The 16,272-nt window shown below is 38.2% G+C and overlaps 1 protein-coding gene across 6 annotated transcripts in view; it reads right to left on the bottom strand.

Moving 5' to 3' along the window:
- aplp2 (amyloid beta (A4) precursor-like protein 2) overlaps window positions 1-16,272 on the bottom strand; it is a 72,783-nt gene that overhangs the window by 2,629 nt on the left and 53,882 nt on the right. For 2 of the 6 annotated variants that reach the window (XM_052583016.1, XM_052583020.1), the window contains 10 exons: window positions 15,721-15,854; window positions 15,528-15,602; window positions 15,286-15,444; window positions 12,223-12,351; window positions 9,934-10,033; window positions 8,341-8,514; window positions 6,841-6,876; window positions 4,029-4,111; window positions 1,526-1,582; window positions 75-251 (listed from right to left, as the gene is read on the bottom strand). In XM_052583016.1, coding sequence (XP_052438976.1) covers window positions 75-251; window positions 1,526-1,582; window positions 4,029-4,111; window positions 6,841-6,876; window positions 8,341-8,514; window positions 9,934-10,033; window positions 12,223-12,351; window positions 15,286-15,444; window positions 15,528-15,602; window positions 15,721-15,854 — 1,124 coding nt within the window. The remainder of the gene's footprint in view (window positions 1-74; window positions 252-1,525; window positions 1,583-4,028; window positions 4,112-6,840; window positions 6,877-8,340; window positions 8,515-9,933; window positions 10,034-12,222; window positions 12,352-15,285; window positions 15,445-15,527; window positions 15,603-15,720; window positions 15,855-16,272) is intronic. The other 4 variants (XM_052583021.1, XM_052583017.1, XM_052583018.1 and 1 more) reach the window with 3 other exon arrangements.

Genomic DNA, 16,272 nt, shown 5'->3' with positions numbered 1-16,272 from the left:
TTGCTGTTCTCCTCAAGCTTCATTGAAAACACTAAGAGTGAATGATGGAGCGTCACGAGTGACCGTTAGCTCACCTCCACAATGCCGTGACTGATGGTGCCGTACTGCCTCTTCCTCAGCAGCACCAGACTGATCACTATCACCGTGGCGATGGCCACTGCAATCACCAGCAGGCCAATCAGAGCGCTGCTTCCGAAGCTGAACTCATCCACCAGGGGGCGGAACGTCTCCTGCTCTGATCCACGGCTGAACTGGGAGGGAAAAATAAACACCAGTGTTATTTACGCTCCAAAAGCACAAAGAGCCTAGACAAACATGGTTAACAGACATCTTAAAGAGCTGTCGATGCCGCTGAAGCAGGGATCTCATTATGTAACGTATGTACACTGAGGCACAGAATGGTTGTTGTCCCATAATTGATTACAAATGATTTTCTACAGATAGAGGCAAAAGAGATTCTCTAAAAATGTTTTGATGTTTCATCACATGCCACATGAATATCATTTTAATTTCAAAAGCCTGTGCTTCTTAAAGGGACAGTTTTTCTGTGGAACACAAAAAAGATACTTTGAAACATTCATACTGCTCTTTTCCAGCATTTCACCAAAGATAAAGAAACTCATACGGGTTTAGAATGATAAATCTATAAATCACAAATACCACTAAAAGGTTTTAATAATTATTCAAATTATTTTAAATAGAGATGTCCATTATGTACTATGATGATAAATGGCATATGGCACAAAGGAAAAATCTTTGCAATCACTTTCGGAGTTAATTTTCCAGCCTATGAATGTTAAATACCTTTACAGCTCTTCAGAATCGACCAACTTTAAAGAACTTAAGTATCTAAAGGAATTGAAGAATCTTGGAGGCGTTGCTACAGTTCTTCTGGGTTTATTCAGTCTCAGTTTGTTCAGTTTCTTCACATCATTCCAGACAGACTGGATGATAATATCAGATATCGGTGTGGAGCACGGATTATTACAATTAATGGCTAAATGAATGTTTGGAAATGTAGACTGATATTTCCTACTGACACACTAGCAAAAGATCGAGCTAACTGCCTTAAAACCATTTTTAGCTGGTGGAAATACTTCAAAGGCCAAAAATAACAAATTTCATCTCTACTACTTTAAGAATTAAATTGAGCTTTAACATGAATGAATATGTTTGGTGATATTGATCTGCTTTGCAAAGTGCTAAATGGACCGAATGTGCACTGACAGCCGTGGCTAGCAATTTTCATAACCAAATGTTTAGTGCACAATTCCATTTGTGTGAAAGTTTAATGGTGACGGACGATGACCCATATCCACTGGACATGCTCATGCGATCGCATTAGAACCATGCACGTGCTGTGGAAGCTCGTGGATCAACAATATAAGGTCATGAATGATGTAAAACTGTCATTTGCTCACAGACAGAACAGAAGCAGACTACTGTAATCTCCCTCCAGCTCATAATCCGAGACTGCAGTGTTTGACAGTACCATGTATTGGACACAGGAGGGCACTGTACTTACCAGAGTATCACCACCATTCAAAATCACTTCTTTAACATCCAGAGTCTCATCAATCACCTGTCAACACAGACAGGGCAGACTCCGTTACATCCTTGGGAAGTGAAGAGTGAGTCAGTGTGTGTGTGCGTGATGTGCAGTGTGTTCGTTTTCTGAAAGAGCATTAGCGAATAGTCAAGACCAAGGGAACCAAATTAAGCTGACTCCGTTGTCTGTGGTGGTCATGGTGCTGGTTTACAGCAATGGATAGGTATTAAATACTGTGAGCAAATCCAAAATAATTCATGGTCTTTAATACAGTGACTACGTCCTTGTTGGAAAACATGGCTGGCAGTATTTAATGCAGGAAAGATGATCATTTTCATCTTGGTATGTTGCTATTAAACAAAACACATCAACATATATTGAAAAACTTTCAATATTCAACCTTCGTTGATAGTCATTATTTACTCATGTCATTACAAACCTGTATAACTGTCTTCTGTAAAACATAAAAGAAGATATTTTGAAGAACGTCTGGAACTACATTCATTTCCATTGTCTTTTGTCCACATAATTACTCAAAACACCATCTTTCCCAGAAGAAAACGTCATACAGGTTTGGAAACACACGAGGATGAGTAAATGATGACAGAATGTTGATTTTTGGATGGACTCTCTCTTTAATGTAGCTTAGATTCTCTCAAACCTCTGATAGCTCCTCTATGTGATTTCAGAGAGGCAAGCATGCAGAAATACTGTACAAACTAAACAAGCCAAACATGAGCCACATTCTTCAGAGAGTCCTCCACAACCACACAGACTCTTGTGTGAGCTGTGATTAGAGGAGACTGGAACGTGACTGGGAAATACGTGAACGTGGCATGCAATGAATGCTGGGATATGAATGAGAAGAGTGAAAAAGCAGATTTGTCTATCTGAAAGGAGATAGTGACTGCAAGGCAGCGGAAGAGGAGTATAAGGTTAGATTTTAGGCTTTGGTTCAGCTATAAATGTTTAAAAACAAGTATGCAAGAAAGAAATCCAATCTTAACTCAACATGCAAATACTTTTAGATTTTAAACCGCTAACATTCGTTACGAAAGTTACGAAATTAAAGTTACAATTTAAAGAGTTTGATATTTACTACCCTCTCAGTCTACAGCACTATCTAAAAGCAAGTCAGAAATCATGAGGCTAATGGTGATTATTTTATTTGTATGCAGCAATTGTTTTTAATAGCAAAAAAAAAGAAAAAGAAAAAAAAAAACAGTTGCAGTTGTACTCTCTGTGCTTGCTTTGGAACAAAATATGTTATAAAAATGGGGCTAGAAATACATTTATATTTATATAAAATGTAAAAATGTAAATAACGTCTGTCAATCTAATAATGAGAAAATATTTTCCATAAAGTATTTTAATCATTTTGTGCAATGACAAATTTTATTCTGCCAAAAGCGTATGGTCTTAAAGGGATAGTTCACCCAAAAATGTTCCTTCATCAGCAGCACCACTTGCCCCTACTCTTGTGAATGCGCATCAAAGACTGACATTTGTTTCATTTGTAGTATTAAATGGAGTATTCTCCTAGTTTCATAAAGTAATGGTTGTACCACTGATGTGGACTATTTTAACCATGTCCTTACTAAATGTCTGGGCCTTGAACATGGTAGTTCTGTTGCAGTCTATGGAGGGTCAGAAAGCTCTCGGATTTCATTAAAAAGTATCTTCATTTGTGTTCCAAAGATGAATGAATGTCTTACGAGTTCGGAAAAACATAAGGGCAAGTACCGTATTTTCCGGACTATAAGTCACACTTTTTTTTTCATAGTTTGGCTGGTCCTGCGACTTCTAGTCAGATGCGACTTATTTATCAAAATTAATTTGACATGAACCGAGAGAAATGAACTAACAAAAAACATTACTGTCTCCAGTAATGTTTTCTCCTGGCTCTTGGGTCTAAATAAATGCGACTTATAGTCCAGTGCGACATATGTTTTTTTTCCTCGTCATGGCGTATTTTTAGACTGATGCGACTTATACTCAGGTGTGACTTATAGTCCGAAAAATACAGTAATGACAGAATTTTCATTTTTGGGTGAACAATCCTAACCTTTTTGCAAACTATAAATGGCTTTTATACATTAGATAGCAGTCTTTATATTTAAAAGAGAGGTGACGATCATATTTGGGGGTCAAAATGTTTAATAAACGCAGAAAATCTCAAACTAGTGCTGCCTTGCAAATGCGGTCAAGTCAAATAAGTTCAAATGGCACAGTTATAACTATGAGAACATATTTAATAAAGACCAGATGCTCTGTAAACTTTATTCATATAACTAAGTGTTCATCTAGGTGTATCAAGAAGGCAATTCTTGATTTTATTATTAGCACTTAAACTGAACGTGTATGAAAATCCTGCAGTTTTGTTTTTTTGTTTATGGAATTTTAGTCATGAGAGTCGGTACCGTGTTCGCAACGGATCAGTAAAGCGTGTGTGGTGTTGAAGGCAGGCTGGTGGGCTCACCACATTTTCGCTGATCTTGTTCTTGCTGTTGATGACTTTTTCCTCTGCTCCAATCAGACCATCCAGACTGTTCATGCCAGAGCCTGCAGAGGGAACAGCCAATCAGAGACCGGAGGACAAGCTGGAATCTGGCATATCGGAATTAATAAAACTCAAATGCTTACAAAAATGTCTGTGAACAACAGTAGCAGCAATTAGCTAAATAACCTCAGCTTCTATCACAATCCAAACCCTGGCCAGAATCCTGCTGCCTTGCAGTTTTGTTCATTGTTTTATTAAATACGTGACACGCCAACACCGACTCATTCATTAGTCATGCATTTATTTAAGTGTTTGAAGTAGAAGTTCAGAGTCCTGGATCAGTTCAGACAAGCTCGGTGCAAAATTCATCTCCGAGTAAGAGGTGTGATCTATTGTGGTCAAAAGGTCTCTTCCTGGTAGAATTAGCATCTTGGGACATCCTGTGAGAGAGCACTTGTTTCCAGTAACAGCTCTATAAATATACATCCTCGCCCAACATAGTAAACAATTCAAATCAACACGAAACTTGATTCAGAAACCATTTTACTTCCATAATGGGACATTTCGGAGTGAAACAAATGACTAGACGGTCAAATGTGGTCATTCCACACAAGCACCAGTGATCAAGACAGTTGAGCATCTACATTATGGGAACTCAGATAGCAATCAGGATGTGCAGGCTAATGTTCAAGTGCAAGATGGCAATTCATTTCAAAATGTGATATTATTTCATTAACATTTACTATACTATTTAATATATAACCTGATAAACTAAACTTGAAATAAAATGGATGAAAAACTATATAGGCACATTAAAGAAAACAATTAAAAATATTAATACAATCTACAATATTGTGTCAATGATACCAAATATACATTATATATATAATAGAAATTAAACTGCACGAATAGCATTTTTCTGTTGTAATACAACAGTGGTAAATATTAACATGCTAGAAATTTCCAATGACACCTGGCTAAAATGAGTCCTGGTGGCATAATACCACACTGAAATCTCATTGGTCGACGGAAGAACAATACCCTCCTCCCACACTCATTGTTTGACTGTCAAAGCAGCAGGTCACTGATGCTAAAAGATTAACTGTGTCTCAGTCTCTGGAGAGAAGGGCTTACAGCTTAACCGTGCACGGCTGAACCACTAACCACCAGAACACACACGGTCAAGCTACTTCATTACATGGAGGTGAAGTGTGTCACCAAGACAGTTAGACTTTACACATGAGATGAGACGACAAAAACACCAAGACCAACCAGACATCATCAATTACGAAAGAAAATGAGACCGGTATCTTGTGGGTGTTGCTATTATTGGTTTCTAATTTCATTCCAAGTGGTTTTCTATGTGATTTCTAAGGCGTTGCTAAGTGGTTGTTAACTAGTTCAAGTCAAAAGAGTCCTTTTAAATGCATGCCAGGCCTCTTTTCAACAAGCCGTATGATTTAGTATAAATTATACAGTATAATGAAATAGGGTTTGGAGGATGTTAAACTACTGACCATAATTATCAAGAATAGTAATAGTGATCTGCAAGCTTCTACCACTAATACTTTGAGAGCAGGTTCATAGGTGAATTCATAAGGGGTGGGACCTCAAGGTTAAGCGGTAAACAGGTCGATGTTCCAGTTGAACAATCTGAGGGCAAAATATGGCCATTGGTCAGTTAACAGCGGTCCTGCAAAAAAAACGACTAAATTTAATTAAAGAGCTCCTTTAATGAAAAGCGAAGAGAGGACGCCAAATGAGCAGCAAATGAGTCCTAAGGATCTGTAGACAGAGAGCTGGGTCTGAATCAGGTTATTTGTCTTCCTGACACAAGCAGGCAGTGAGGCAGCCATAACAGATTAGCACCATACAGCACATTTACATCGGACTCGTTCTACTATCCAATTGGCTAATTAGCTTAACAAGCTGCCTGGACCTTTCATTAGGCAAAGCTCTTCCAGCCAGACATTGAGGGATGGGATGTTTGGTCTCAACATCTGACGGAGTGACAGAGGAAATTTAGAACAAGACGGCTAACAGAGCTGAAGGGACAGAGAGAGCAAAAGCATGGGGTGGAAATACAGTACAAATATGAGGATAGATGGGGAGATGTGTCAAGATGTATGCAAGGAGGGCTGGGTACAAACAATGAGAATAATCTACATTTAAACAATCCGATATAGATTCTCAAAATGACAAACTATCCTTAAATAATAATAATAATAAGAAGAAGAGTCTTTTTTTGTGTAATAATTGTATATAAAAATAGTAATATTTAAATGTTAAATTTCTAAAGTAATTATAACAATTAACTTTTTTAGTATTTAAAAAAAAAAAAACATTTACTTCTGAACAATAATATTAATCCATGACAAGGCCACAAAGCCCTTCACATATGGTGTGTGAACACAATACCTAAAAACTTATTTGTACTTTTTTCCATTCAGAATGGCGTTTTAAATAGTTTATGATCATCATAACAATTTTTAATATGCTCTTAATTTGCTCACACTTTAGCATCACAACAATACTGTCTTGTATAAAAACAGGCATCCTGACATTAATGAAATATTCCAAAATGTAATCAATATCGGATGGAATCATATATATATATATATATATATATATATATATATATATATATATATATATATGATTATAATATATACTTTTTCAATACCCAGCTCTTTACGCAAAAAACAAAAAAACAATGACAGCACAAACATAACATTTCAGCAACTGAAGAAAAACAAAGAAAGAAAAAGAAACATTAGCAGCAGAGACCCACCTTTCTTGAAGGCACGAGGGGGTTCTGAGAGATCGCCTAGGCATTGCATTCAAGCAAAAGACAAAACAAGAAAAGATTGGAATAGAAAGAGAAAATAACCCAGGTGAGTAAAAAAGCAGTAGTCAGGCTTATCAAGCTGTGTCTGCGGATGGAGAAGAGAATCCCGCAGGGACAGAATGATAAAGAAAAACAAATCAAAGAACAGGGTAAGAAAGACCCAGGATGTGTTTCTGGACAGACCTGTCATAATGAAAGCCCTCCTGGGCTCTAATGTGTTTATTACATTGCTCTTTTAGTATATCGCATTTTAAATTCACAGTTTTGCACTTTCCTTGAAGGCTTGGCAAGCCCAGGCAGGACAGTGAATGAGCAAGACTGGGCTCAGAAAGAGAGAGATCCTCAAAGCAGTTGGCTGCAGTGTGACGCCAGAGCCTCAGGCTTTATGATTTCAGCTCGACTTCAAATGGCGTGGCGTTTAGGTAGATGCCAATGGGGATTCAGGCAAGCACAGATGAACCGAAACCTATGGTCCGAGTGCAATATTTGGACTTCATTCAGCATTTAGAGAAGTTAATGTAAACAGGCCTCATGCTGCCAGAGAGCTTCACCTGAACGGCTTTGAGAGAGAAGCTATGAGCAGAGCTCTAGAACTCAAAACAACACCTGGGAAACTTCCAGTTCATTTCACCCCAAAAGAAAAAAAGAAAGATTTTATTTTGCATGAAGAAAACTATATTTTCAGGATTTGTAATATTAAAAGACCATAATAGCTGCTTCATTTTCAATATGTAAAATTCTTATTTTTTATTTTGGGGGTGAAATATGACCGTAACATGTTTTAGAAGACTGGCTGAATATTGTTTGCAAAGATGAATGAACAATTTGATGTGTTTCACAGTACATATCTCCAATATATCACATGAACATATTCTATAATAATGCCAGGTTAAACATTTACCTTCCTTTGTGTTTTAAGTTTGTTTATAGCTACTCTAGCCAACTATTTTACCAACTAAACTAGCATATTCTCCTCGAGTTACTACAGAAAATCATACCAAACCTTCACAGAATGCTATCAGTGTTAGAAACGGTAATAACACTATAGTACTAGAAATATGATATTCAATAGGAAGTGGAAATATGATATTCAATAGGAAGTGGAAATATGATATTCACTTTTCCAAACGCTATTAGGTTATTTTCATTTTAAGTGCAACAGGGTCCAACCCTGATGAAAAACAGCTTAAACCATGACAAGCTGGTCTGCTGGTCTCCCAGACTGGTCTGTTTTTTGGTTTTAGAAGGCTTTTTAAAAGGCTAAACTCGAGCTGAGGAGCCTGTAAAGATGGTGAAGCTGTTTTTTTCCCAATAATGAAGGGGGTAGTAGTGGCATGACACTGACACAAAACCTGCCTCGGCAACAGTGCCATATTGAGAGACCGTGGAGAGCAGCCACGAGCCTTAAAGTTTTGCCTGGGTAAATTTAGACAAGAAACGTACCCTCGGGTTCAGCTGGGGAGCCCAGATAGTTGACCTGGAAGGGGCGGAAAGGCTTTCCTTCAAAGGCAGGAACCTCCACACTCTCCTCAGAGGACACGGTAACATCAGGCTGAGATTCAGAGATGGAGGACAGGAACTGGTCCATATCTGCCTTTTGATCCTGCAGAAGTTCATCTGAATTGGGGCATACAGAGAGGAACAAGGTTAAAAACAGCTAAATCACAGGAGAGAAGAGATGGAGGAAGGGATCTATTCCTAAAACCATTAAACGAGGCACCAAGCAGTCACAAACACGATCCATTACGAGGTTCCATACTGCGGCACTTCCAGGCATCGGTGAAGCTAAAATGGTCCTTTCTACTTCTCTAAACTTGCAAAAACATTCTGCAGAGTCTGGTTTAAAAACTATGCGTCTTCACACACTAGTGGGAATCTGGAGGAGTCTTGACCCAGTTCTGTCAAACCCCACACACTAGTCTCATCTATACTACACAATGCCAAGGCTCCTCTCATAAAATGAACGAAAAAGACAGACAAAAAAAAAAAAAAACACATAAGTGCAGATGGGTGTCTCTGGGAACAGCTTGAATGTTTCCACCTGAAACAAAGAGCATGGCACAACAGACACTCAGAACACTCTAATTTACTTTGATTGCGGTGAGATGTTTTCAAGCTGAGCGATAAAAAGAGAAGCCAAATTACACTTTTTTTTTTTTTGGTCTGTGTGTATGTGTGTGCGCGCAAATTACTGAAGCCAAGCTTTTCATACAGGTGTAATTATCTTGGCATCTGAGATGCAGAGAGATTGTGCAGTTGTTTAGGGGACTAAACGCTTAAAGCAGGACCAAAGAGTGCATAAAACAGACTGAAAATTTTTGTACAGCTTTTCAATTTTCTAATAGGTTTTGTAGTATATAATATAGTTTATTTCCACACTGAACATCAACCCCCACCCCAAAAAAAGTGTACTTTAAATATTTGGATGATGCACTTAAATAACCGAAAGAACTTGGTGTGGAATGTGGAACACTTCCTGCTCTCAACTGTTTCAGCGTTAATTACGTAGCGAAGGGGGAGGGGCTATCAGACTCAGTTTATGCACATCAAAATAACCTTATATAATTCATACACTACATGCTTGAGTAAATAATGCACAAGTAAATAATGTATGAGTGCATCATTTGGGACAGTTAGGGAGTTTAAGTCTAGAAGTAACAAAATAAAAATTCAGAGCCTGATTATCAAAAAGAAAAAAAAAAACAGGACAGGACTGGGACTTGGTTGTATCATCAGTTGAGGATTAGATGGAATCTGAATGAGAGCCTGCAGTCATCGGTATATAAAAAAAAAAAAAAAAAAAAAAAAAAAAAACCTTGATAGAGTTTGAAACTAGTCTCTAAAACCATAACGGTCTTCACAACTATAATTGTACGAAGTTCAGGTTAAGCTCCACCTACTTATTACCGTGTTAATTTCATGATGCAAATAAAACAATGTGACAAAAGGATGTAGTAGTAAACATACCAAGCATTATCATCTCTCTAGTTTCTTGCTTATGTGATTTCCAAATCTGATCCAGATCTCCAGACTTACCAATCTCATCCTGGATCTCCTCTGCGACGTAGGGCACCTTATAAAGCAGAGACAGACTCTGGTTCATCCTCTCCTCAATCACCCGCAGGTGGGTCATCACCTAAGAAAACCAGAGACACACTTAGGTGAGATGATATTTATTAAAAGGGTTGTGTATTGTTGGATGGATTAATGCAACTTCGGAAGCACAAAAACTTTGTGGAAATCTTAATACGTAAACCGTAAAGAGAAGAAACGTTGTGACTGTAGACTGTATAATGTGCGAGTGTGAATGAGCAACCACGCCTGGATCTTTGTTTGCACTGCGTTTGTGTGCAATGCTCAAAAACCAGCAACAGATGGCAATGAAGTGCCTATATATCTGAAGAAAACGGAGGGGGAAATTGCTCTAAAATGTCCTTGTAGACCTTCTAGGCGCCCATCTGGACATCAGATACTGTATTTAGCTGTTGCTTTAGGAAGTAAGTTAGTTTATGTTGGTCTGCCAGTCATACCTGGACTTCTACTCAATTGAGAAGAGTTGCCAAAATAGACTGGACCGCCATTTCTCAAACACACGGTTATATAAAGCACAGCCCCACAAGTCATTGGTGCAACTGCTATTTTCGCTACAACACAAAGTGCTTTTATAAAACCTACATGAGACAGCTGATAAAGGGATATTTCATCTAAAAATGAATAATCTGCTGTCATTTATTCACCCCATGACAATCCAAACCTGTATGATTTATTTCTTCAGTAGAGAACATAAAAAGAGGATTCATAGTGCATTTTTCCATACAATGACAAGTTACCAAAAAAGGACGCTCCGATTGAAATTTAACTCCTTATTCACAGAAAATACCCTTTCTGCTCAAATCTCATTAGGGGTTTTGCTTTAGGACAAATGTCTCCTTTTGTGTTCCACAGAGGTCAGTCAGTCATATGGGACATAAGGGAAAGCCAATGACAAAACTATAAGATTCAGAATTACGAAGATCTTCTTAATAAAGAAGTTTAGAAATTTCAAGAGACAAATTGAGAAAGTCTTATCAATTCTTGAAAAATTCCTAGGTTCTCAAATATTTTCTTTAAAACAACTTTTTTTTTTTTAAATAAGAAAATGACAGGCTTTAGTGGTTTTATCTGATTCTAGCTGAAAACGCCAATTAGCTCAACAAATACACCTAAAAGACAGTCTTTTTGTTATTAATCATAATCACTCACACAGTTTATATTACAACTGGCTTGTTGGTCAGCAGAGATGTGCCGTTTTTACATTAATTAGTTTTGAATAGTGTCTTTTAAAGAGTCTGCTGCAAGATGCAGTGATTTATTGTTACGGAATTTTGAATTCAGCAAAAAGGTAACATAATTGATCATTCTTTACATAATCAATGGTGTCACTTGATGCATATGTTTTATATGTAGCTAGTGTGTCATGTTGTAATGCTTAATGTATTTAAAAAAACTCACATTTTGGTGAATCAAGTTGGAGGTTATCCTAACTTTAAGATGGCGTGACAATGTTTTAAGAACTTGTTTTGTCTTTAGAACATTCTTAAAAAATGTTTTTAGAAACAAAATATATATTTTTTGGTTAGAAACTAAGAAAATAAAAGTTAAGAATGTTATTCTGAAGAATGTTATGTAAATGCAGGCCCAGTACTAGACACCAGGAAGTTTGCCCCTACTTAAACCTGAAATAATCAGGAACGGCCATCAATCAGTAAACAGATACACCAGACATAAACTGTTGTGCATTTGGGTTGAGTTTCCCATGATTATCAGATCTGTGCCATGTCCCGTCTCTCATGACATATCTGTGCTGGCCAGTCTGGAATGCAAATTACAGAGCCACACCATTGGCTCAGTCTTAAGTTACAGCCAATCAAATCACTGCATGTGATGTTGCACAAGAGCAGTGTGGTGCAAATCTTTCATATAATGTTCGAACAAGAGAATCCAGTCGTGCCAACTCACTCATGGCTCTCCTGGACAATCCTATCAACTTCTAAACACCATACACATGCACAGAAAGCACCATTAAAGGAGAAGTGTGTAACTTCTTATGCCTCTAAGTGGAACCAATTAGAAGGCAACAATGATTGTTTTCAATCACCAGTTTAGCCAAACAGCCACAGTTTTTAAGTCCTTCATGTGAAATCATTCTGCAAATGGGTCATTTATGGTCTATTAAGCAGGTACCAAAAGGTAAGTTATAAATAGACCAAAACTCTGCAAAGTGTGAAAAGACAATAGAAAACATGGTATTTAGAAAGAAAGGGAGGCAGAGTGGACAACACTGACTTGGGACTTCATCTGGGCGGCCTTCTCAGGGTCCACGGCCAGGACGTGTTGGTAGTGGCGGATGGTGTGCTGACGATCCTTATTCTCGGCACGCACGTACCTCTTCAGAGCCTGCAGGATACGGTGGGGCTGCGGAGACAGAGACAGAAGATAAATTGACAACAAAGTAGTGAAAATAAAAGGCAGGGTGAGTCAGGTGGACGTCTCCTTATGAGCTGGATGATCAGTGAATCAGCGCAAGGATTAAAGAGCCGCAGGATGGAAATAACAAGAGGATTAGCAGAGATGCTGAAAGCGCCTTCTTGTGCGAGTGCGGCTATGGCTCTCTTAGTGCAAGTCATTTCAGGGGATTAAACATTACATAGGTGCACAATTCAAATTAATATCTTAAGCAACCGAAGCCACCCTCCCTGTTATGAGCTTTCAGCAGGGTAATATAGGAGGGTAATCCGCCACCATTAAATCACACAGCAGAGAGAAAAGACAATCATCGCTCATCAGAGACCAACTGTAATCTGGTCATTATGAGATAAGAACAATCCTTCAAGGAAGCCCTTATCTACTCTCAAACTTATTTTAATCCCTCACAGAGCATGCATTTTGCACATGACCACACATGATCCATGCTCATTTATATAGTGGAATGGATCGGTCAATGTCACTAAGTAAGCAGTGGGCTGGTGTTTACATGCATCTCAAGTGATCTGATCACACGTGGTCGACTACTGAGACACAATAACATCTAGGGGTGCTCCGATCACGATCGGCCGATCGTTATGCGCATCTCATCAGTAAAGCCGGTTTTCTAATCAGCGGTTAATTCCATCAGGTGCGTGATTTCACATAGAGCAGCTGTTACTACACAGAGCCGTTGTTAACTGAGAAAATGCGCCAAAAAACGCTGAAAATGAAGTGGATTTGCGCATCTTCTCTATTAACAACGGCTCTGTGTAGTAACAGCTGCTCTATGTGAAATCAGGCACCTGATGGAATTAACCGCTGATTAGAAAACCGGCTTTACTGATGAGATGCGCATAACGATCGGCCGATCGTGATCGGAGCACCCCTAATAACATCCTCACTTGGGAATAGCATACATCTCATGTGACTTTTTAGGGGAAATTGGTGGTTCAATGACATGATAAATCATGCAATTCATACATTAAATGACTGAAATACACTTCTTCAAGATGAGCATGATTTTAATTTCATTATGATTAACGAAGTCAGTCAAAAATGTCAGCGTGATACAACTATTCTGACATTATGGTGAAAAAGAAAAGCCTCTTTAAAATAATTTTTGGAAAGGAAAAACATCATATGGTTTGGTAGAAACTATTTATTATAGAATTATAACAATTTAGCATAATTTTATTAGTAAAAAGCTTTATCAAACTTGCTTTACTGCTTAATATTTGGAGAGCTTCTGTCTGATAAGGTGTGCAGCGATACCATTTTTCAGAACCAATCCGATACCTAATATTCTGAGTATCTGCCGATACCGATCCAATCCGATACCAGCAGTTTTTTTAAAAGTTTTTTTCCAATACAGAACTTCTATACTGCTCTGTGTTGACCTGATCATCATTCTTTTGTGTTAATCACAATCTACTACATATACACAACTTCATTTTAATGAAAAATAACAAATGAAAAAAAAATATATAGTCATAAACGATTACAAAAATATTATTATAAACCAGGATGGTAGACAATTCAGCAGCAAAATATACTCAAGAATCTAGAAAAATCACGGGGAGCACAATTATTTTATGAAATCTATTGAAATATTTTATTTACAAAAGTGAATAAGTCTCATATCCGGTCAAATGTTACACATTGCTCTTTGTATTGTTGTAAAATACATGATTGAAAAAACAAGTATATACATTTATATAGAGATCTAAAAGACGTTTCTTTTAAGTCTATAGCACAGTAATAAAGGCAGCAACATATCATAGATAGGATAGAACAAGAAAGACTATTAATAATCTTTGGTTTTGCAGAAAATATTATAATACTGAAGGCACCAATATAGGAGCGCAACAGAGCGCTTAAGCGCATCCTGTGCTCAGAAAGATGAACTGCACAGCCCTCCAAGTCCACATAGAAAGCTGCTCGGCTCATGTTCATCTTCAGCTCTCTCTTCACAGCAGTTCAGTCAGTGTACTGTTTGAGTACATTAATTACTCCGGGATATTTGTTTATTTCGACTCAGAGAGAGTGTTGGCCATGTTAAAAAAGTAACGCTTACTGGAGACGCGAACCGGTTTAAACTATTCAGTCCTATTTGGTGAACTGGTCCAATCGGTTCACTAAGAACAACCGGTCAAATCAAACGATTCATTCTCAAAACAGACATCACCAGACTTGAACCCGACTTGAAGAGAGTCTCATCGTTTTGACCGTAGTAACCGAACGAGACACGCTGTTTGAACGCTGAATGGAGGATGACAGACAGCCGCAGCAGAGAGAAGAGTTTGTGAACTTGAATTTAATGACTTCAATATAATTTAATCTGTACATCACATTGAATATGGAACAGCTTCAGAACACTTGAAATATGTTCTTGAAAACGTTTTGGTGCTTTATAATGTTTGTGTCTTTCGTGGAACACAACAATCACAATAGTATACACAGGATCGGTCTCGTCTGTCTGATACCCGATCTACAGAAAATGTCTGGATTGGAGCCGATACCGATCCCGAGTATAGGATTGACGGATGCCTAATAAAGATCAGTACAGTCACACGTATTCAGGGTATAACAAAACTGTATTACTTTCTGGAGGTTACACCACATGACATTTTTTAAGTAATTAAATTCATTTTTTAATTATATAAAGGTTTATGTATGTATATTTTAAAAGCTGATTATATTATTTTATATTAAAACATATGAAACCAACATAGAAGTATATAACAAGTATATTTCTTAAACTTGTTTTAAAGTAGATTTTATTTTGACTGTAGACAGCAGTGTCTAATGCCAGTATTTACCACTAATAAGGATGATGATTTCAGTTGTAAATGGGGTGTATTAGGTCATTGTGTGTCGTCTCACCCTTGGTGGATCAGACTGAAGAGTAGCAAGGTAGTTCTCCAGGGCAAGACGGCGGCGATCGTTTAGCATGCCCTCCACCCGGGCAAGATGAGTGGCCACCAGCTGCTGTTTCTCGATGGCTGCATCCTCCTCTAAGGACTCCACCATAGCCTGGAAGTGCTACAGTGAGAATAATGAAGACCCCATAAATACACAGTCACCTCTTGTATGAGATGTCCTCTGACACGGAAGCTGAGGTTTACCTGGATCAGTATCTGTCTCTCAGCTTTGGGAAGGTTCCTCGCCTGGCTCTCCGCTTCCTCCCACTCCTTCCTCAGCTGGCAACAACAACATGCACAAATTACTTGGGGCTCAAATAATGGCTTGATTCTGACTAGCCACATGGAAACAACTCCACTGTGCGTTTCCAAACTGTAAATGTGACCTCTCACTCACCCTCTCCATGCGGTTGCGGTGTCTGATCTCAAGTTGCTCCTTGGCCTTCTGGAAACGTATGTGCTCTTTATCATCTGCTGGGGTCTCAAAGTACACATCCACATCATCTGTGGGTTGAGGGGTGGGCGGCACGGCTGAGGGGGTAAAGAGAGAGTTTATAAACCGGTGGCACATCCAAGCTCTCACAGGAATCACAGCACTGCAGAAGCATAGGCCGCTGTTGACACTAGGTCTTACAAGGTATCTTTTAGGCCAAAATGTAAGGCAGTACTGCATGTAGTTTCTTGAAAAGGCAATCCCTTAAAGGAAAAATGCACCCAAAAATGAAAATTTTCATCATTTACCCTCATGTCATTCCAAAACTGTATGAGTTTCTTTCCTTTGTTGAACATAAAACTAAATATTTTGAAGAATGCTGGTAATCAAACAATTGATGGTCCCCATATTCCTTTCCCTACTATAGAAGTCAGTGGGTCTCTAACTCACCATCTTCATTTCAAACCTGTATAGGTTTCTTTCTTACACTGAAAACAAAAAAAGATAATTTGAAGA

The sequence above is a fragment of the Carassius gibelio genome, chromosome B18 (genome assembly GCF_023724105.1).
Source record: "Carassius gibelio isolate Cgi1373 ecotype wild population from Czech Republic chromosome B18, carGib1.2-hapl.c, whole genome shotgun sequence".
NCBI lineage: Eukaryota > Metazoa > Chordata > Actinopteri > Cypriniformes > Cyprinidae > Carassius > Carassius gibelio.
This window is presented reverse-complemented; position numbering and strand designations above follow the sequence as displayed.